The sequence below is a fragment of the Notamacropus eugenii genome, chromosome 1 (genome assembly GCF_028372415.1).
Source record: "Notamacropus eugenii isolate mMacEug1 chromosome 1, mMacEug1.pri_v2, whole genome shotgun sequence".
NCBI lineage: Eukaryota > Metazoa > Chordata > Mammalia > Diprotodontia > Macropodidae > Notamacropus > Notamacropus eugenii.
In genome coordinates, this window is record NC_092872.1 from 530211071 (window position 1) to 530232514 (window position 21444).

A 21444-nucleotide genomic window follows, 5' to 3' on the forward strand; every position below is an offset into this window, starting at 1 on the left:
ATGGCCCAGCCCCCAATGATGTCATTCCCAAGGGCAGGGGTGGATCCCCTGCACCCTAGCTCCATTTCACCATTAACAGATTAGCTGTTACAAAGAAATATTTACTTCAAAGATGTCATAACAAGCACACATGCAGCTTAGCTCAATTCCTTTGGAGTACTGTTTTAAGATCCAGGTCCATCTCCTTCCCCCAGGTTTGAATCCCAGGCAAACTAGCATCTCCAGGTTTCTCTGGTCAGCTGGTTGGCTATAGTATCCCAAATCCCATTGGTCTGATAGTCTAGCACCTGAAACTGAGAAGGACAAATGACACAGAACAGAAACAAATACTCCCTGGTCCATTTCCGAGGTCAAGGACAGTAAGCCAGGGAAGTTATTCTTCCTCCCATTTGAGCCCATAGTACTCACCCGGTGGGGTGAATTATGATCTTCACCTTCTGGACATAGCAATAGCAGGAAAAAGAGAGACTATCTCAGTCTGGCCAGTTTTAAGGATGCAGACTGTTCTGATGCCACGACCAATCAAAGGAGGTCACTCCCACCCATGAAGTAGAAGAAGGGAGGATGTAGATTACCCCCATGTTAAGGATCGGGTGTGCCAAGGGCAAGCCCCTTACATGAGTAGTAGGGGTAGCCCTAAGAGACATTCTAATGAGAAAAAGGGATAGTTTAAAGTGGTATTAAAATGTTTCCTTTGTTTACATTCTCTCTTGATAGTCTGGAGGTGACCCTGACTTCTGAAAGGTTTATGGTGGTGATGGGGTTCAAGCTCTAGCAGGTTCTAATCAAGCTACAAAAGCACCAAGATTGGGCCTGGTAACAGAGTGTCCTCCCAGACCCAGACTAACAAGGTTCAGAGAAGCCCATTACCAGAAGGCTGGCCCATGTGGGATATATTTTCCTCCATGGCAATTCATGAAAACGATCTCCATATTTTGTGCAGAGGTTGTCACCTGTCCAGGAAGCAGGAGCACTGACACCAAATGGAATTATGAATCATAGACTGGGAGTTGGAAGGGACTGCCACCAAGTCCCCTCCTTTTAGAGACAGAACTGAGACTGTAGGAAGCTATAGGTCACAAAGTTCCTCTGACTTCAAAGACCATTCACTTTCTACTGTTAATACAGGTTTCCTTCCTCTCAACCCTTGAAGCACATGCATGAAAGGGTGCTGTAGAAAATGCCCCATAATGATGTCACCTGGATAATCCGGATCATATCCTTACCTTCTCAATAGGTGGGGGAAAGACTGGAAGGAGAGAGAACTTGGAACTCAAGTTTTTAAAAAAATGAATGTTAAAAATAAATAAATAAATGAATGAATATTTAATGGCTACATATTGAGTTAGAAGGCCCAGGTTTGAATCCCAGGCCTTCTACTTCCTTCCTACCTCAATGATCTTGGGCAACTCAAGCCTCAGTTTCCTCATCTATGAAATGAAGGGTTCAGACTAGGTGATCTGTCACATATCTGATCTACTCTAAATCTATGATGCTAAAAATATTCAAATATATAATTGCTCCCAATTTATTTGAATGATAGTCCATTTTTATAACCTGTTGACTTCCTCTTTTTTAGTTTCTATTCAATACCCGACTTAGGTGCCAGAAATTAATATAATTTATGTTAGGAAAAAATTTAATATATAATTAATATATTTAATGATTAATATCATTTATATCAGGAAAACATTTTTCAGGCACATACATGTTAGTCTGGGGACCATACCTGGTCAATGTACTGGGAGGACTGAGGGGGCTATCCGGGCAACATCTCCAAGTGCAACCAAAATGACTTGCCCTGGTCTAGAGCCAGGCTTCCCTGATGCCAAGATGACCTTTCTGTGACTTCTCTCTCCACTATATTGCAGCTCTTTGTGTAACTGCCTCCTGACAGTCAGAGAAGGTTCTCCAGAACTGATCAGGATGAAAGAAGTCATCAATGCCTACCACGTAAGATTCAAAGACACAGAATCTCTTTATGTCCTCCCCATAGACTGACCAACACTACCCCTATCAGGACCCCCAAGAGAATGGGACAGAGCCAGTTAATAGGACTTGAGGGCACACCAACCTAGAATCCTCCTGATATCCACTCACCTGTATAAAATGGGCATTTCATTCCCCCTTCTCAGATCTAATCCTTTCCTCCTTGGATCTCAGGCTTCCATGCTCTCCTATCATTTTCTAGCTCTATGTCCATGTTACTTATCTCTTACTTAATTGTAAGCTCCTTGAAGGCAGGTGCTCACTGAGTCATGCTTCATTGTCACTCAGTCTCTTGAGCATCATAGATAGTGATACTAAATTAATGTTGAACTGAATTGAATTGTTAGTTGAAGTTGCAGTTTCCTACATGATTTCCAAGTAATGAAATTTACCTCTTTACTGGATCTTTTCAGTCCTAGAGTTAAGCACGTTTAGTTGGTAGGTTTCCCATAAAATGTACAACCAAGCTAAAATGCCCATAAAGACTCACCAGAAATAGGTTCTCCACCGGAGAAGAGATGAGGTGAGATGGAACAAGAAAGAGGCGGTCAAGGTTGTCCCAAGCTCTGACTTGATGTGGTTTCTCTGGGTAAGCTTGTGCAAGAACCTCTGGGCTTCAATTCCCCATCTGTAAAACCAAGGTTGTACTTAAGTAATTTCTAAGGTCCTTCCAGCTCTCAATCCTCTGCTCTTAGGATGTCATAAGCCTATGATGCTTATGATGCTTGATTCATATAGTCTCATAAACTAATGGATTTAAAATTAATAAGGAAATTAGAAGCCATCTACTCCAATCCCCTTATATTACAAAAGAGGGAACAGAGGCCCAGAGAATTAAAATGGTGCCACAGTCACCTTCAAACTTAGGTAATCTCACTTCAAATCCAGATTCCTTTCTATTGTTCTGTGCTACCCACAAGCTTTTTGTAAAACCATAAGTAAACAGTATGACCAAATCTATCTCCACTTCTCTTTGAAAGAGTTAATGAATTTGCTCACTATGTGTTCCTGAGCCAAATTCAAATTCTGGATGGAAACAAGGGCTTAGACAATTTGGAAGGAGGTTTAGGTTGAGAGGGTAATGATACCACCTACTCAGATGTTATTAGTATAAGGAGCGTGGGTGGTGGCTTTTGGCTTGGGGAGTCAGATATCCAGAAGAGCCTTAATTGTCCAGAAATGCTAACTCAGGCACTGAGACCAGGCTGTTCCTCTTTCCCTGTTCCAGACCAGCATCCGAGAGTTGGTAGAGACAGGTCGCTACGACACCAGAGAGGACTTCACAGTGATACTGCAGCCTTTTTTTGAAAACACGAAGCTTGCCTTCCATCTGGTATGGCCTCTTCTCCTGCATCTGCTCTTGTCCCAACTGCTCACCAACAAGCTTCCTGTGGGGGATTCAGTTGAATTCATCTTTTTATACTCCCTCAGCAACTCTATTTCTCTTCCTTCAAAGTCCAGTTTACCTTCTTCATAAAACTTGCCCTGGAATAAATATAAAGTCTCACACTTAGGTTCAAAAAATCAGGTTTATAAGTATAAGATGAAAGCAGCATAGTTAGATCACAGTTTTTCTGAGGGAAAAAAATCCAGGGGTTTAGTGGACCACAAGCTTGTCATGAGTCATAGCATTGTAAGGTGACTTAAAAAGCTAATACAGCCTTGGACTACATTGAAAAATTAGTATGAAGGACTAGGGAGGTGATAATCCTGCTATACTTTGCCCTGGTAAGACCACATCTAGAGTATTTTAACTTCTGGATACCACATTTTAAGAAGGACTTTGACCTAGAGGACATTCAGAGAAGGCAACTAGGAAAATGAAAGGCCTTGAGTTAATATTGCATAAGAATTAGTTAAAGGAACTGGGCCCTGAATAATAACAGCATGTATTTATATAACACTTGGAGGCTTACAAAACTCAATATATGTATTATCTCGTTTTATCCTCAACCAACCTCTTTTACAGATGAGGAAACAAAGGTTTAGAGAAGTCAGGTGACTTGCCCAAAGTCACCCAGCTAGTAAGCATCTGAGGCACTCCGGTCTTCCTGATCAAGGTTCAGCCCACTATCTATTTCACCAACTAGATGCCTCTAAAGAGAAAAAAAACAAGGCTTGCTAGTAGGGTGCAGAAATGGGGAGACAAGGCAGAAGGGGACTGGCACTGGCTCAAGGGAGATAGTAAATTTTCAGTGTGAATAATTTCACCTAAGAAATTGGTACAAATCAGGGCTTGATTTATGGTTTTGTTGATTGTCTGCAATCAATAAAGCGACTAAAGCGATGAAGAAAATCTTAATAAGGCGGATTAAACATTAAAGGGTGTTGTTGGTACATTTTTTTAAAGAGTTAAATGTTTCCCAACATTCTCCTGAGTGGTCACAATAAGTGAGTATTTGAAGGGCTGTCAGGTGAATGAGGGTGTAAGATAGATGTTTTCTGCCTGGCCCCAGAGAACAGAACTAGGACCAGTGGGTAGAAAGTGCAAAGAGGCAAACTGAGGTTTCACATAAGAAAAAACTTCTTAAGTCCAGCTGTCAAGGAGCTAGAATAGGCTGCCCCAAAGGTGGTGGGCTCCAACTCGTTGAAGTTTTTCAAACCAAAGTTAGATATTTACTTGTTGGGAATATTGTAAAGGGCATTTGTGTCCAGGTACTTTTGGACTAGGTGGCTTCTGGTGCCCTAAACAGCTTTGAGATTCTGAGATTTCCTACCAGCAACCCCTAGCTAAAAATATTCCCTTTCCTCTTCTGTTTTCCCAGAGCACTTTGCCTAGACCTCTCCTCTGCCCTCTCACACTTAATCCCATCAAGAACATGAGCTTCTTGAAAGCAAGGGCCATGTTGTTTTTCATCTCGGTGTCCCCAGCTTGGAGTACAGTGCTCAAAGTTCAAATGAGTTGAAGTTACTTTCTCTAGGTCAGTGATAGCCCCAACTACTTAGGGAAAATGGGGAAAAGGAGGCCCTCAGCTGTAAAGGAGCAATTCTCTTGTGCTTTCAGAACTGAAAAACAGAACATGAGAGAGAGAAAGAGAGAGATCTGAAAATGACCTGGAGCCCTCCTTTCCCCCCACCCCTTCTACACCCATTCTTCATTGTTGGGTGGTGGGAAGGAGGAATGAGCAATACTGACTGCTCATGTTGGGTAAACTCAAGTCCTTGAAACTAGTGAGAGAGAATGGGCATGAGGCATAGAACCAGGGTCAAAACAGCTCTGCTTGGGCTTGGCCTTTGGACCAAAGCCTCCATTTATCCCAACCTGAGGCCACCAGGGGACAATTAATTTAAGATCATAATATATCTCTTCTGATTGTCTGCCAAAGGCAGCAACCAACATTGCCCTGCTTTTTCAAAGAGAACTGAACACTTTTTTCCTCACTTGTACCCCAGGGTGGGATATTATATGTATGTGCCTAATAAATTATGAATTGTTTTTCCTGGATTTTAAAAGGGAAATTAAAGGAAGAAAGGAGGAGGAGGACATGTCACCTGAGGCTTAAGTAGGTCACTTGAAGCTGTCAAAACATAGGGTTTTTTAGTGATTTCCCCCCCCCCCTTTTTTTGGAGCAGAAATAGAGAACAAATGATTCTCTCTTAAAGCAAGTCAGATCTGTGAAGGGGCTGATGACTCACAAATCTTCTGTAAGAGAAATAGAGAGATTAGCCTGCTTGTTCATTCCCATTAGGCTTCAGAATATTACATTACACCACCTATGTCCAGAGTAAGAAGAATTGAAGCTTGTAGAGGTCCATGTTTTCTTTTTTTATCTTTGAATCTCAAGCAGCTTTCACATAGTAGGTACTTAATAAATGTTTGTTTAAATTAAATACTAGATTTCCAATCAAAAGTCCATTTTCCTCCCTTGGAATTCTAAAAATATTTTCCTTTTTATTTCTTATGCCTTTATGTGTATTTGTGTTATATATTCCTTATGTATACAATTTTTCTTGTTTATTAGGCTCCAGTCTTCAGGATGTGTCATTCCTCTCTCTTCTTGTCAGACTAACACAGAACCTTTACACATAGTACACACTTAATAGGTGATTCCTACTCCCCTCAGCTGCTAGTGCCTCCTTCCCCCACAAACAAACAAAATTACCCTGTATCTATTTTGTATCTGCATGTTGTTGTCTAACCTTCTGTCAAGAATATAAGCTTCTCGAAATCAGGAACCTTTTGGTGATTTGTGCCTTTGAACGAATCCCTAGCACCCTTCACAGTCCCTTGCACATAATATGTGTTTATGATAAATGCCTGTTAATTGGGGGTTTTTAAGTCAATGAAAATGTGCCTTCTCTCCCATGTTTCCTTCCCCGTTGAGAAAGCAAGAAAACAGAACCTGTCACAGACATGGATAGACAAGTAAAACAAATTTCCCAACTGGCCATATCCCTCCAAAATGTGCCTCCATCTGTACCCTCTCATCTCTCTATCAGGAGGTGGGAAGTATGTTTCATCAGGAGTTCTCTGGAATCTTGGCTGGTTATTGAATTTACCGGAGTTCCTAAATCTTCAAAACTGTCTTTACAACATTACAGTTGTATTACAGTTATATATAAATTACAGTTATATATTACAGTTATATATAAATTGTTTTCCTCTTCTGCTTACGTTATCCTACAGTGGTCCATGCAAGTCTTCCCAGGTTTCTCTAAAATCATCCCCTTCATCATTTCTAACAGCACAATAGTATTCCATCACATACATAAGCCATAACTTGTTCAGCCATTCTCCATTTGAATTCTCCATTCTTTCCCACCACAAAAAAAAGAGCTGCTATAATTGTTTTTGTATTTATGGGACCTTTTTCTCTTTCTTAAATCTCTTTGGAATAAAGATCTAGTAGTGGTTGTCAGTGTGTCAAAGGGTATACAGTAGGTACAAAGTAATAGCTTTTTGGGCATCGTTCCAAATTGCTTCCCATAATAGTTGGACTAGTTCACAGCTTTTCCAACAGTGCATTAAAGTACCTGTTTTCCCATAGCCCCTCCAACATTTGTCATTTTCCCTTTTTCTTTACTTTGGAAATGGAACTTCAGGGTTGTTTTAATTTGCATTTCTCTAGTTAATGATTTTGAGCATTTTCAAAAATATAGACATTGATAGTGGGAATTTTTTTCTTGAAAACTGTTTGTGTCCGTCCATATCCTTTAACTATTTATTAACTGGGGAGAGCTCTAATTCTTATAAATTTGAATCAGTTCCTATACATCCTAGAAATGAAATCTTTATCAGAGAAATTTGCTGCAAAGATTTTTCCCATTTACCTGCTTCTCTTCTATTTTTAGTTTCATTGCTTTTGTTTCTACAAAAACTTTTTGAAATTTTATGTAATCAAAATTGTCTTTTATTTTCTGTGATCCTTTCTATCTGATGATTACTCATGAACTCTTCCCTCATCCATAGATGTGACAGATAATTTCATCCTTGCACCTCTAATTTGTGATGTCCTGTCTAAGTCATACACCCATTTGGAGTTTATTTGGGTATAAAGTGTCAGCTATTGATCTAGACCTAATTTCTACTAGACTGCTTTTTGTTTTCTATACAGTGTTTTGTCAAATAGTAAGTTCTTATCTGGGAATATTTGAGGTTGACCAAACACTGCTGTGCTTGTCGGCATTTGTTTATTATATACCCAGTCTATTCCATTGATCAACCTTTTTATTTTTAACCAGTTCCAAATTGTTGTAATAGTTACTGCTCTGCAGTATAGTTTGAGATACAGTACACTAAGCCCCCTTTCTTCACATTTTTTTTATTGTATCACTTGAAATTCTAGATTTTTTATTTCTCTAAATTTGACTATGATTTTTTTTTAGCTCTATAAAGTAATTCTTTGGTGATTGGTATAACACTGAGTAAATAAATTAAATAGTATTGCCATTTTTATTATATTGACTCAGCCTACTCATAAGCAAGTAATATTCTCTAATTACTTAGGTCTTTTTTTATTTATGTAAAGAGTATTTTGTATTTATATTTGTATAATTTCTATGTGTGTCCTGGCAGGTAGACTCCCAATTAGTTTATACTTTTTGTAATTATTTTAAATTGGTTTTTTTCTTTATTGCTTCCTTCTGGATTTTGTTAATAATATACAGGTATGCTGATGATTTATATGAGTTTATTTTATATCCTACAACTTTACAGAAGTCGTTGATTGTTTCAATTAGTTTTTTAGTTGACTTCTTAGGGTTCTGTAAGTAAATCTTATCATTTGCAAAAAAGCAATAATTTTGTTTCTTCTTTGCCCAATGTCTATTCCCTCAACCTTATTTTCTTTTTTTATTACTAGAACTAGTATTTCTATCACTAGATAGAATAGTAATGGTAGTAGTGGACCTCCAATCTTAGTGGAAAGGTCTTTAGTTTATCCCTCTTACAGATTAGAGTGGCTTGTGGTCTTAAAGAGATACCATTTATCTTATTAAGAAAAGCTCCTTTTATTCCTATGCCTTCTAGTGATTTCTTAAAAAACAAGAATGGGGTTTTTTTATCTTGTCAAAAGACTTCTTTTGTATCTATAGATATAAGGATGTAGTTTTTGTTGTTCTTTCATGTTGATTAATTGATGAATTGAATGGAATTTAATTAATTTCTCCCATCAGGATGGAAGCCCAGATGTCTCCTTCTTTGCCCCAGACTGTATCCACCCAAGTCAAAAATTCCACTCCCAGCTCTCCAGAGCCCTTTGGAACAATATGGTAAATGACCAGGGTGCTTACATTTATACTAAAGATGGACAAGTTTATGACATTAAATTTCTAGCCTTTCCCTAAACTCTGTGCAAAGGAGCCATCTCATTCTCACCCTTCCACTGCAAATAAAGAAAAAGTCAGGCTTCCGGAGGGGTATAATGACTGATACTTGGGTCACGCTACAAGTCAGAAGAACAGAGATAATACTTCAGAATCCCCAAGCCCATTGTCACCATGTGACTAGAGTGTGCTTCAACACTCTATGGGATCTATGATCTCATTGACACTGGTATTCCTTCCAACGACGCCCATCACAGTCCACCCATACCTTCCCTGTCCTAGTAGGAGGTGATAGCTTAGTGTAGGGGACAAAATGTTGACAGTGGATTCAGAGGGCTTAAGTTGAAGGCCCAGCTTTTTTACTGGGACACTTGTGTAACCTTAGGCAAGTCATTTAACCTCCCTGGGCTTCAGTGTCCTCATCTATAAAGTGAGAGTGTTTAATTTGATGGCATCTGAGATCACTTCTCATTCTAAATCTTTGATCTCATGATCTAGCAATCTTCCCATTGGTTTACCACTGAGGGTTCACCCATGACACTGTGGGTTTTCTACCAGATCTCAGGAGTTCTTAAGCTAGGGTTCATGAACTTTTAAATATATATATATATATATATATATATATATATATATATATATATACATATATATGCATATTACTGTATTTCAATATAATTGGTTTCTTTTGTAATATTATGTATTTTATGCATTCAAAATCATAATTCTGAGTAGGGGCTTCACCAGACTGACTGCCAAAGGAAATCACATATTTTTATGAAATATAAATAGGTGGAGAATCACTGCCTTAGACCTTTGATATTGCATGGGTACCTCTGAACATATGAGTTATTCATTGATTGCTCCTTATCTGGCTTTGTAAATATCCCACCTTTTTTCTTTCTGTTCAAACATTTTTTATTATATGCACAGTAAATAAAAATGGACTCTCATTTGTATGAGAAGGTGCATAATTGACCAGTTAAATTATGGCAGACAGAGAGATAAGTAGTAAAAAGATGGATTTCTTCCCAGTCAAGCTAGAGAAGATGGAGTAAAGAGGGTAGAGAATGTGTAGATTGCCCTCATGGATTGAGATGGGAATATAGTATTGATGGTAGACACCATAGCTGAATAATATATAATTCAGTGGTTCAGTCATGTCCAACTCTTGATGACCTCCTACACCACAGCATGCTAATATCATCCATGGGGTTTTCTTGGCAAAGATACTAGAATGGTTTGCCATTTCCTTCTCCAGTAAAATTAAGGTAAATGGTGATTATGTAACTTGCTCAGGGTCACATAGCCAGGAAGCATCTGAGGCAGGATTTGAATTCAAGTCTTTCTGATAGCAGGACCAATACTCTATCCACTGAGCCACCTAGCTGCCTCTGAATATTATATAATAGTTCTTAATCCTTTTTTTATCACAGACTGTTTTGTCAATCTGGTGAAACCTGTGGATCCTTTCTCAGAAAGATGTTTTTATATGTGTGTAAAATAAAATGCACGGAATTACAACAAAAGTCAATTACATTGAAATACTCTAATCATATATTTGAAAAACTAGTTCACCAATCTCAGATGAAGAACCTCTATTCTGGACTGAATACAACCTGGAATGGTTTTATTGGGGAGCCCAGCTGCACAGAACTTGGAAACTTCTGGAGGAACCCTCAACCTGGGATGGGCCAAGGCACATTAGAGGAAACAAATCCACTAATCTCCACCACTTCTTCTGTTTTCCCTTTTTATAGCTTGAACCATTAGGAAAGAAAATGGATTTCCTGGATTTAGCAGCAGATATACCTCTATCGTGCCCAACCCAGGTAATGAAGCTCTTCCCAGGGGGATCATAGTTGTGCCCTTTCTCTTGAACTGGTCTCCTTCATCTGTCCTCTCTCAAGTCCTTTTACCCTCAGATGTTGCCAATGCCCATTTCCTTAGGTTTACCTTTTTCACTTAGTTGGTGGAAGTTGTTTGGAGATGGTGATATTTCAGATGATGATATTTGAGACGGGCCCCAAGGAGTTTAGTTGAGAAAGGAATGGTAAGTATAGCTTTAGAAATGGGAGAACAGGTCCAAAGCAACTTAAGAGAAGATTTCTATAAAACAGGGTATATGAGCAGGATAGAGAAAAAAAAGTCAGAGAAATGTGGGTAGGCCTTTGTGCAAAGTAATGTGATAACAGAATCTATCCAGAAATCTCTTTGTAAAATTGACTGGAAGAGGAAGGAAGGGGGAGTCATCTGGGAGCAGAATACTGAAGAATCACTCAGTAAACCCTAGTGCTGCCCCATTGCCTCTTGGAGGGAGAAGTGGAGTCTGGAGAAGTGTGGTTGGTTGGTTGGTTGGTTGGCTTTTTTTTAATCAAGAATCAAAATGAAAGGGGAGAACTCAAGAACTATGCAGGGTAGGACTGGAAAGAATTCGTCTCTTTAAGATTGAGCATTTAAGCAGTGACTCAAAAACTGGTTTGGAAATGAGGGTGGGTTTGGAGAATAATTTGAAATTCACAGTGTTTTTAGCTTTCCCAACTAGTCTGCCTCTGGTAGCTTTTTTTAAAAACAAAATTAGGCCAAAATCTGAAAGATGGTAAGAGAAAGGATGGTATGATACAATGGAAAAATGGAGGGGTTTCGGAATCAGAGGACTTACCTTTAAATCCCAATTCTACTACTTATTCTGTGACATTGGGTAAGTTACTTTAGCCAATCAATTAATCAATAAACATGTAATAAAGACCTTCTATGTGCCAGGCACTATGCTAAGTTCTGGGGATACAAAAAGAGGCAGAAGACAGTCCCTGGCTTCAAGGAACTTGAGGGAAGACAACAGGCAAACAAATATATACAGAGCAAGCTGTGTACAGGATAAATAGGAAATGATTAATGGAAGGAAAACATTGTATTAAAAAGATGGGATTTTAATTGAGACTTGAAGATGGAAAGGTCAGTAGGCAGAGGTCAGGAGGAAGAGTCTCTTTATCTAGATTTCCATTTCCTATAAAATGAAGGAGTTGGGCTAGACGTCTTCTAAAGTAGAGAAGGAGGTCATAGTTGTGGGCCTTGCTCCCCTGTTGAGTGGATGGAGGACTGGACTAGGAGCCAAATCTTTGTAGTCAGTCAATCATTGATCATTCATTAAGCACTCACTATGTGTCAGGTACTTTGCTAAATATTGAGGATTTACAGAAAGACAAAAATATTCTTTGCCCTCAAGGAACTCACATTCTAATGCAAATAATTATTTACCTACAAAATACATAGAGTGAAAGTGGTTCTTCTAACAGGACTCTGCAAGCTCAGCCAGGATGTTGGCCTCTGCCCTCTGTCCACCCTCTACCATCTTGTATGAGAATAGGCTAACCAAGAAAAAAATTTCTGTTTTTACCTTTGCCACACATTCAATGGGTGGCATCATGCTAATTACTTAATTTCTTATTGTTTCCAAAATAGGTATAATAATGGGTCACCCAAGGGAGCCATTGTTTGTTCCATAACTTAACCAGTGTTTCTTTAACATTTACCCTGTGCAAGGTCTATCACCAAAATCTCCCTTCTGACGCTGGTATGCCAGTGGCACTTTGTTTTGAAAGGTGGTAGTTCTGGAGTTCCACAAAGTTGGAGAGGCTTTGGATCCCAGGCTGGCAGTGATTTTCAAGTCGATTGTCTCATGCTTGGTTTGATTATGGGATGGGCTACAGGGGAAAGAATCTTCTCTGCCACAGCCTCTGTCCAAACTTGAGTGACAGTTACACCTATGAAATAAGCTTCTGGAAATATATACAAGGATAGATCCTGTGGGAGAGACAAAGATAAATATTAGTTAGCATTCATATTGCATTTTAAAGTTTACAAAGCATTTAAAATATGATTTCATTTTATCCAAACAACAGCCCTATGAGTCATGGGCTATTAAGTTCATTTTATAGATTAAAAAAACTGAATCTGAGAGAGGGTAAGTGACTTGTTCAGGGCCATGTAGCTCATAAGTATCTGAGGCTGGATTTGAACTTAGGTCTTCTTGACTCCAGGCCCAGTGCTCTATCCACCATCTTTCCATGCACCAAAAATTCACACAACCTCAGTGTCATCTTCAGCTGGTCACCCTCTCTCATCCACACGTCTACCCTTGTGTCTCATATCCATCCCCTTCTCTCTACTCACAGATACCACCCAACTTTGTCCTGTAAATCTGCTACTTTCCAGAAGAGTCAGTTCTCAAAGAGACCCTAGTGGCCTTAAGTAATTATTCCAAAATAGTCATTCTGCCTGGGGGGCAGGAAAGGTTTTGGTCAGCAAAGGTTGCCTTTCTAGGCAACCTTTACAATCTTCACTACTGATTGGGGGAAAGGGAGATGCCCTAGAAATCTAATATTTCCTCCTTCCCAAATGTTTACTGAGATAACCCATCAATAATAGCTGACATTTACTTATGTTTGCTTGGAAAACCCTTTATCAACATATTATTTGAACCTCATAATAACCCTGTGAGATAGGTACTATAAGGGGTCTTATAGGCCCATTTTGTATGTGAGGAAACTGAGGTCCCCAAATTAAGTAACTTGCCCATGATTACATAGAGAGTGTCAGAGGTAGTACTTAAACCTGATTCAGTTTCCCCTACCACCATCCCCTCATCTCTTTGAAGGACACTATACCCTCCCCTTTACCCTATAAGATGAGCAAGTCCAAGGCTACAAAGTCAAATGGGCACATCCTCCTTCCAGTAACCTATAGAGGTCCACTTCTGAGAGGCCTGGTTGCTAAGCAACTCTGGAATCCATTCCAACAGGGTCCATCTGTTGACAAGCACATCTTTTGCTACATAAGACAACTCACTCTGCAGCCGTGGGCTCCATCTGCTCTATTCCTCTGTGACTTAAAGCTATATAAATCTGCATGTGTGTTAGGGGGCCAGGCAGCAAGCATTTTAAATGGAACCAAATCTAAACATAGAGGTAACAGGCAGGACCTGAGCAGGGTGGGCGAGGAGGAAGAGAGGGCTGCCAAGTACTTTTGTTCCCTTCCTCCCCCTAATCAAGCTGTAGATACATTCTCCTTGTGCCAGGTACAATGGCTTCTCGTTTTTAGCTATTTCTAAAGCACATTCTCTTAGACAACTTTTTAAAAGTTGGCTCTTCTATACATGCTAGTGGCCATCCCATGGAGCATGCAAGGGGATAGGTCTGGGGCCACATCATGTCTGCCTCTTCCAAGAGTACGCGTTCTCAAGGGGGCGCTTCCCAAGAAGTGCTTGGCCACAAAAAGTGCTGAGCACAAATCCCCAGAAGGGACCAGGGCACTGATCTATCCTCACACTTATCCCCGTAGGAATTTTATGGAATAGCCACCATTATACATGATGGTCCCTCTAGCAAGGCTTAGTTAGACTGGTTTCCTGGCTCGAAGGCCTTAGTTCCTAAAGATCTTGGGAGCTGTACTTCCTCCTGGTTTAAGAAGAAAGGATGTTAATACAAGATCAGGGCTAGAGGGAAGGGTTTGACACAGAGACAAAGAATGAGACAAAGAGAGACACAGACACAGACAGAGATAAACAGAGAAAGAGACAGAGAGAGGTACAGACAGAGAAATGAGAGAGACACAAAGGTACAAATAAAGAAAGATAGGGACAGACAGAGAGGTACAGACAGAGACACAAACAGGGATTGTAATGGAAAGATGCCATCTCGTCGCTTCAAACTCAGTGTGCCCTTTGCTTTCCTCTCAAAATCAACTCCACCCCCCCTACTGGACTTTCTCAGTTTTTATTAATAAGATTATTTTCTCAGTGCAACACATCCTTGCAAGACACAGAATTACAGAATTCACAGCAGGGATGTTTTGGAGAGAAACTCAGAGGGTGTGTGTGTGTGTGCATGCGTGCGTGCGTGTGTGCGTGCGTGCGTGTGTGCATGCGCGTGCATGACTGGAATGGGATCAAATTCTGGGAAGACAGAATTGGAGGAAGAAGGAGAGATTTCTTCTATCCAAGCCTTTTGTACGAACACAGTTCCAGCTCAGCAGTCCATTAAAGGGCTTTTCATCACCACACAGTAAGCCAGCAGGAAACACTGAGAGGATACCTGTGCTTATTTTAAATCCTGGAAGGAAAAGGTCCTTCCATCATGCATTTCCAGAAACAGGCTCCCCAGGCCTCTGTGGTGACATTGTGTGTGCTCTGAGAACTAGGCCCTCATTGGCTTGTCTCTCTCCTACTCCCCATTACAATGGTGATGTAGGCTGGAAACTGCAGTCACCTTGTCTCAAACAAATTCTTCAGTTTGGATTTTAAAATCCTTTACGATCTCTTTCCCCTACTCCAGCCCATAGAGTGTAACCAAGAATTGTTGTATTTTTGTCTTTTTATCTGCCTAGGCCTAAGTGTTTCATGCTTATTGATTGATTGGCCTCTCCTATCTAATCCATTGTCAGTCAGTGAGTCAACAAGTTGTTGTTATTGTTCAGTAGCGTCTGACTTCCTGCAACTCCATCTGGGATTTTCTTGGCAAAGGTGCTGGAATAGTTTGCCATTTCCTTCTCCAGCTCATTTTACAGATGAGGAAACTGAGGCAAACAGGGTTAAGTAACTTGCCTAGAGTCACACAGCTAGTAAGTGTCTGAGGCTAAGTTTGAACTCAGGTCTTCCTGACTTCAGGCTGGGTATTCTATCCATTAGCTGCCCAGGAGTCTTCAAGTACTGTATTTACTAAGAACTTACTACTGCTAATGGCTGTGCAAATTGCTTGGTATACAAAGGCAAATACTGTCCCTGTCCTCAAGGATCGGATTCTTTCTACCTAAAGTCTCTAAGTCTCTCCTTTCTACTACTTTCTATTACTCCTTTCTACTACTACTTTCTACTCGCCTCTTTCTTGCTACTACAGTAGTCTAGGCTTCTATTACCTTAACCTTGGTCTTCTGCAATACCAATTTTTAAACTTTTTTTTTGTTTTGAGTTTCAAATTCTATACCTCCCTTCCTTCCCCCCTACCTGAGACAGTAAACAATCAGATATAGGTTGTACAAGTACAATAATGTGAAACATTTCTATGTTGGTAGTTTTGTATAAGAAGACTTGAATAAAAAAATGAAAGAAAAAAAGGAAGTGAAAGATAGCATGCTTTAGAATATATTCAGGCAATATCACTTCTTTCTCGGGGGGGCAGATAGCATGCTTCATCATTAGTCCTTGGGAATTGTCCTGGATCATTGTATTGCTAAGAATAGCTAAGTCATTCACAGTTGATCATTGTACAATATTGCTGTTACCATGTACAATGTTCTCCTGGTTCTGTTCCCTTTACTTACATCGGTTCATGTACATCTCTCCAGGTTTTTCTGAAATCATCCTGCTTGTCATTTCTTATAGCACAAAAGTATCCCATCAGAATCATACACTCAGACTTGTTCAATTGTTCCCCACTTGACAGGCATCCTCTCAGTTTCCAGTTCTTAGCCTTCACAAAAAGAGCTGCTAGAGATATTTTTGTACAGATAGGTCCTTTTCCCTTTTTTGGATGTTTTTGAGATAGAGACCTAGCAGTGCTATTGCTGGATCAAAGGATATGCAGGGTTTTATGGCCACAGAGACAGACTTTTAACCCCAGCAATGCACCCAGGTTGTCTACTACACTGCACCTCAATGGGCCCATTCCAAAAGCCCTTCCTTTCAAAAGAAGCTGCCAGAGTTTGCACTCACTCCACAGGCAGAGCCTTTGAGAGCCCAGAGTCCCCAGCATGCTCCTCTTTGCTTCTAAAATAAAATGCAAGCACTTCTGTTTGGCACTTAAATCCTTCCCAATCTGGCTCCAGCCTCCTTTTCTAGCCTCAGTGGTATGTCTCCCTGTCACATGTTCTGCTTTCTAGTCAGACTGGCTTTTTTGCTATTTCCCACAAATATCATTCTGTCTCTGTGTCTTTGCACAGGCCTCACCCTATGACCTGTATTTACTTCTCTTTTCACTTCTACCTCTGAGAATCCCTAGCATCCTTCAAGCTCAATTGGCAGCTCCTACCCTAGGCTTCTTGATCCTTCCAGCTGTTTTCCCCTGCTCCTAATTAGTACTTTTTAAATATTTACATATCCCTGGAACTGTTGAACTCCCCTCCCTAATAGAAGGAAATCTCCTAGAGAGCAGAGAGTATTTCATTTTTGTCTTTAAGTCCCCAGGGTGTAGCATGATGCTTGACACACAGTAGGCAACCCAATACATGCTTAATGAATGAATGAATGATGTGGCCCTTCTAGAAGGACTTCAATGAAGGATGAATTATTTTTTAAATCACAAATTTATGTAATTTATTCTTTCAAAGGAAAAAAATTGACACCTCAAAAACAATCAGAGAACAGGACATAGAATTACAGCAGTACTGGAAAGAAAATTGCTCCCTTCTAGGGAAATGAGAAGCCTAGGACCATAGATTTAGAATGGGGAGGAAGACTTAAAAGGTCTAATCCTCTCATTTTACAGATGAGTAAACTGAGGCCCAGAGAAGTTAACAATGGTAGGATTTCCACACAGGGTCTCTGGTCCCAGAGCCATCACTCTTTCCACAGCTTTTGTTTTGTTGCTGTTTAGATTTCGTCTCCAGGAGCTGCCGGTAAGGTACTTCTTTCAAAGCAGATTAGCATTTACTTTTGCAATTTAGACTTGGCAATTCACCTGGGGAGCTAAGTCTTAAGAGGCTTGCCCAGGATCACACAGTCAGTACATGCCAGAGGCAACACTTGAACCCAGGCCTTCCTGATTCCAAGGCCAGCTTCTTCACTTCTTCATTTATTGCCTCTCCTCTAAGGAAGCTTTCCACTGTTCTATACAGGTATAGGGATAAGAAGAGATGGGCACAATAGATGAGTAGCTGCAAGTTCATCAATGCTAGTATTATATTCTGGTTAAGTGAGTGCCAGTGAGGAGGAGGTGGGAGAAGTATCTGGATCCCAGTACATAGTGCTTCTAGAAGCAGAAGGTCTCATCGTGCTTCTTTGGAGCAAGGAACAGGGGGTAGGGCAGAAGGTGTCTAGAGAATGAATGAGTCTCCAAGTCCCCAACACCCCAAGGCTATGCTCTGCCTTCCATATTAAATAACTCTTCTTCACTGATAGAACCATCTCCTGCAGTGGGGAAGGACCTCCAGCCCTTCTTGCATTACATTTTTGGAATGTATTTCTTTTAGGATCATTATGAACATAACAGAAGGAGATGGAGACGTGTTAAGCTTTGTGAATGGAGCCTTCATTCTGGCAATGTACTAAGTGAAATTTTTAGGTCCTCTTATTGTAAAACACCAAGCCAAAGCTGTTAAGTAAAAACTCTCTAGAATGAATGAAATTCTCTCTAAAAAAGTTCTGGGTATGTTCATAGACAGCTAAGAAGAAGCCAGCAAACAAGAAGGGTTTGAAGATTAGGGAGAGAGAAAAGATTGAAAGGGATGATTCAAGGCTTAGTTCAGATGCCACTTCCTACAGGAGGCCTTTCCTGGTCTCCCTTTCCCCCACCCTAATAAATTGTTAATGTCCACTCCACCCCTCCAAAGTATTCTGCAACTTTGTACATGTTCAGTATTCATCTACATAAGCGTTGTTTCCCCCATTAAAATTGGGGGAATTTTGATTGAGGGCAATCAATTTACAAGCATTTATTAATCACCTCCTATATGACTGGCCCTGGGGTTAAAAGTGAAATATTCCTTACCCTGAAGAAACTTATAATCTGTGGAAGATGGCATCTACATATAGAAGAACTGTATGTCTCCTAAAAATCTGAGCACACTCAGGCTTTTGGGACATCCTGTATATAAAGGTAGTTGTGGGGATGGAAACATGAGCACTCTCAGGGGATCGGGGAAATCCTTAGGTAGGGCCAGGAAACTTTTGGTGTTGTCTTTGTATGCTCAGTACTTAGCACAGTCCCTGGCTCATAGCAAGTGATTAATAAATAAGTGCTTATGGAATGGATAAATGAATTGAATATAAAAGTTTGAGCTTTTTTTGAAAGAGTTCAGTCCATTCAAAGATCATTCTCCTTATTATCAGATACTTTTTCTCTCATTACTCATCTTTATTGTTATTTAATGATCAGTCACTGTGGCCATCTCTTTCCAACAGGAGGAGCCCTTCCTGAGGACCTACAGGAACAGTAACTACACATACTCAGCCAATCCTGCTATTGAGGTAATAGATCAAAGTCACATGTTTGTGTTTCCACAGGGTCCAATTGTTTTCACCTGGAAGTGTTCTGCTTGCATAGCTCAGTATATTTACATGCTTGGAAATATCCTCACCTTTCCTTCTATGATGTATCAGGCAGGCGGAGCAGAATTCACTCAGATTTGACCACATCAGAGAAAGTAAATACAGGAACACTGGCCCGAACATGTTCGTGAATCATCATCACCTGTTTCTGGGTTACTGCTACAGAAAATAACGCTTTGGCCATTACTCTTTAAGATTTGAGACTATGTTCTCACAGTCATCTGTTTCTGATCAGGCAAGCTTAACCTTTCTGGAGGAGTCACTGGGGAGCTGGGGGAGAGATTTCAGTGAATTCCTGCTCAGTGACTGCTGAGATAAAAGAAACTTTAACCCAAGTGGCTGGTCCATAACAAGCTTCCTTCTTGTTGCATTGACTGTTTAGAATCAGAAAAGTATGTAAGTCAGTAAGCATATATCAAACACCTACTATGTGCCAGGGAAGGAAGGAAGGAAGGAAGGAAGGAAGGAAGGAAGGAAGGAAGGAAGGAAGGAAGGAAGGAAGGAAGGAAGGGAGGAAGGGAGGGAGGGAGGAAGGGAGGGAGGAAGACCAAAAAAATAGTTCTGTTCTCAAGGACTTCCTAGTTTAACAGAGAAGATGGCATGTGAACAGTATATACAAACAGGCTATATACAGGATAAATTGGAGTGAATCAAGGAAGGCACTAACATTAAAAAGGAAAGGCTTTTTGCAGAAAATGGAGTATTAACTGAGACTTGAGGGACGCCAGAGAGACCAGAGGGCAGAGGAAAGCAAGAAGGAGAATTTCAGGCATGCAGGATAGCCAGTGAAAAGGCCATATGTAGTTCTGAAACTGAGTGTCTTATGCAAGGGATAGCAAGGAGGCCAGTGCCATTGCCTCACAGAGTAAGTTTCGGGGAGGAGGGAAAATTGAAGTGTAAGAAGATTTCTCTGGGAACTACTGTTTGCCTTTCTGTAGATGAAGCCGAGTAGGATAAATCTGTCATTTCTGGGAAAGGGAGCCTAAGATTTGATTGCAGCTATGAATAAAGAACTTAGCAGTCACTAAAAATGCTAAGCCTCCAGGTGCTGGATGTGTGGGAACTTCCCTTTCCATTCTTATTTCATATTACTTCATATCATTTAGTCTCTATTCCAGTAAAACTGGTCTGCTAGCTATTTTCCTGCCCATGACATTCCATCTCCCACCCCTGCACCTTTGCCCAGGCCTGTGTCTGGAATGCAGAATTCCCAGCTTCTCTCAAAGCTCAGATGCCACCTCCTACACACCTCCTTTTTCCTTTTCCCAGATGTTAGTGTGTTAGTGGTTAATTCTTTCTTTTCACTCTGTATTAAACTCTGTGTGTATTTGTATATGTGTATGTGCATATATGTGTGTGTGTGCATGTATGTGTATACATACACATGTGCACACACACACACACACACATGAATGAAATCCCATCCCTACCAGCAGAATGTAAGCATGGCAGATTGTTGCTCCAGCACCTCAGACAGTGCCTTATACTTAGTAGGTGTTTGTTGAATTGAATCAGTAAGTACATAGCTAGCATTTGTACTGTGCCTTAAGATTTGCAATGTACTTTTTACATACTTTAACAGGAAACAAGCCTCTGTGGTGGGTGCCATTATTATCTCCAATTTACAGACAAAGAAACTGAAACTAAATGACTTGCCCAAGGTCACATATCTGGACCATCTCTGAGTCAGGTTTTGCACTCAAGTCTTCCTGATTCCAAGTCTAACAACAGTCTATCCACTGAGCTACCAAGCTACTTTGTACATCTCCTAAGCTAGTGAAGACAACGCAGTCCTTACTTCTCTGCCATTCATATACAATGTAGACTATTTACTAAGTATACAGCATATCATTCTACCTCCTTGAAGAATCATGTAGTCTCTTGGCTTCTATAGCCCGGGTTAATCATAAATAATGATCTGATGCAGGGGAAATATTTGTACTATCCTGTCAAAAGCAAGTCACTAAGATATTTCTCAAGTGCAGATAGTTATGTTAAAACACTACTTTTTTTCTTGAATTTCTTATTTAAAACTAAGCTTCATTATTTGAATTAGTTTTCGAGACTATCATAGGGAATATGTCATTGAGTTTAAACTGAGCAGTCTTTGAGAACTAGCTTCATGATGTATCTGATCTTCCCGAAGCCTTCTAACCAACCTGAAATGATGGGTTGTGAGTGAGGGTGAGGGTTCCATTAAATCCATTGGAAATTGATTCTATATTTGGTGCCCCATAATCTAATTAAGACATTTTAACAAAATTTGGCTCAGCCAAATTTTTAAATAGAGGAAAGGATGCAAAGTATATTGATGATTGGATCCCCTAGAAAATCAAATCCCCAATTAGCAAGTATTTCCAGAGAGCCTACTGTGTGACTCTAAGTCTGGCAGCTACTGTGGGTGGCCACTCTGGAGAGACAGAGAGACAGAG

At 40.2% G+C, this 21444-nt stretch overlaps 1 protein-coding gene and 1 long non-coding RNA gene across 5 annotated transcripts in view; one reads left to right on the top strand and one right to left on the bottom strand.

Annotated features, from left to right (window-relative positions):
• The window catches only part of PLB1 (phospholipase B1), a 227650-nt gene that overhangs the window by 154889 nt on the left and 51317 nt on the right, over positions 1–21444 (top strand). For all 4 annotated transcript variants that reach the window (XM_072634072.1, XM_072634073.1, XM_072634074.1 and 1 more), the window contains 5 exons: positions 1872–1953; positions 3218–3322; positions 8605–8700; positions 10512–10583; positions 18866–18931. In XM_072634072.1, the coding sequence (XP_072490173.1) occupies positions 1872–1953; positions 3218–3322; positions 8605–8700; positions 10512–10583; positions 18866–18931 (421 nt within the window). The remainder of the gene's footprint in view (positions 1–1871; positions 1954–3217; positions 3323–8604; positions 8701–10511; positions 10584–18865; positions 18932–21444) is intronic.
• LOC140520236 (uncharacterized) lies at positions 3317–13512 on the bottom strand. Its single transcript, XR_011972434.1, has 3 exons — positions 13431–13512; positions 12285–12555; positions 3317–3474 (listed from the first exon to the last, which is right to left on the bottom strand). It is a non-coding gene; the product is annotated as an uncharacterized lncRNA (long non-coding RNA).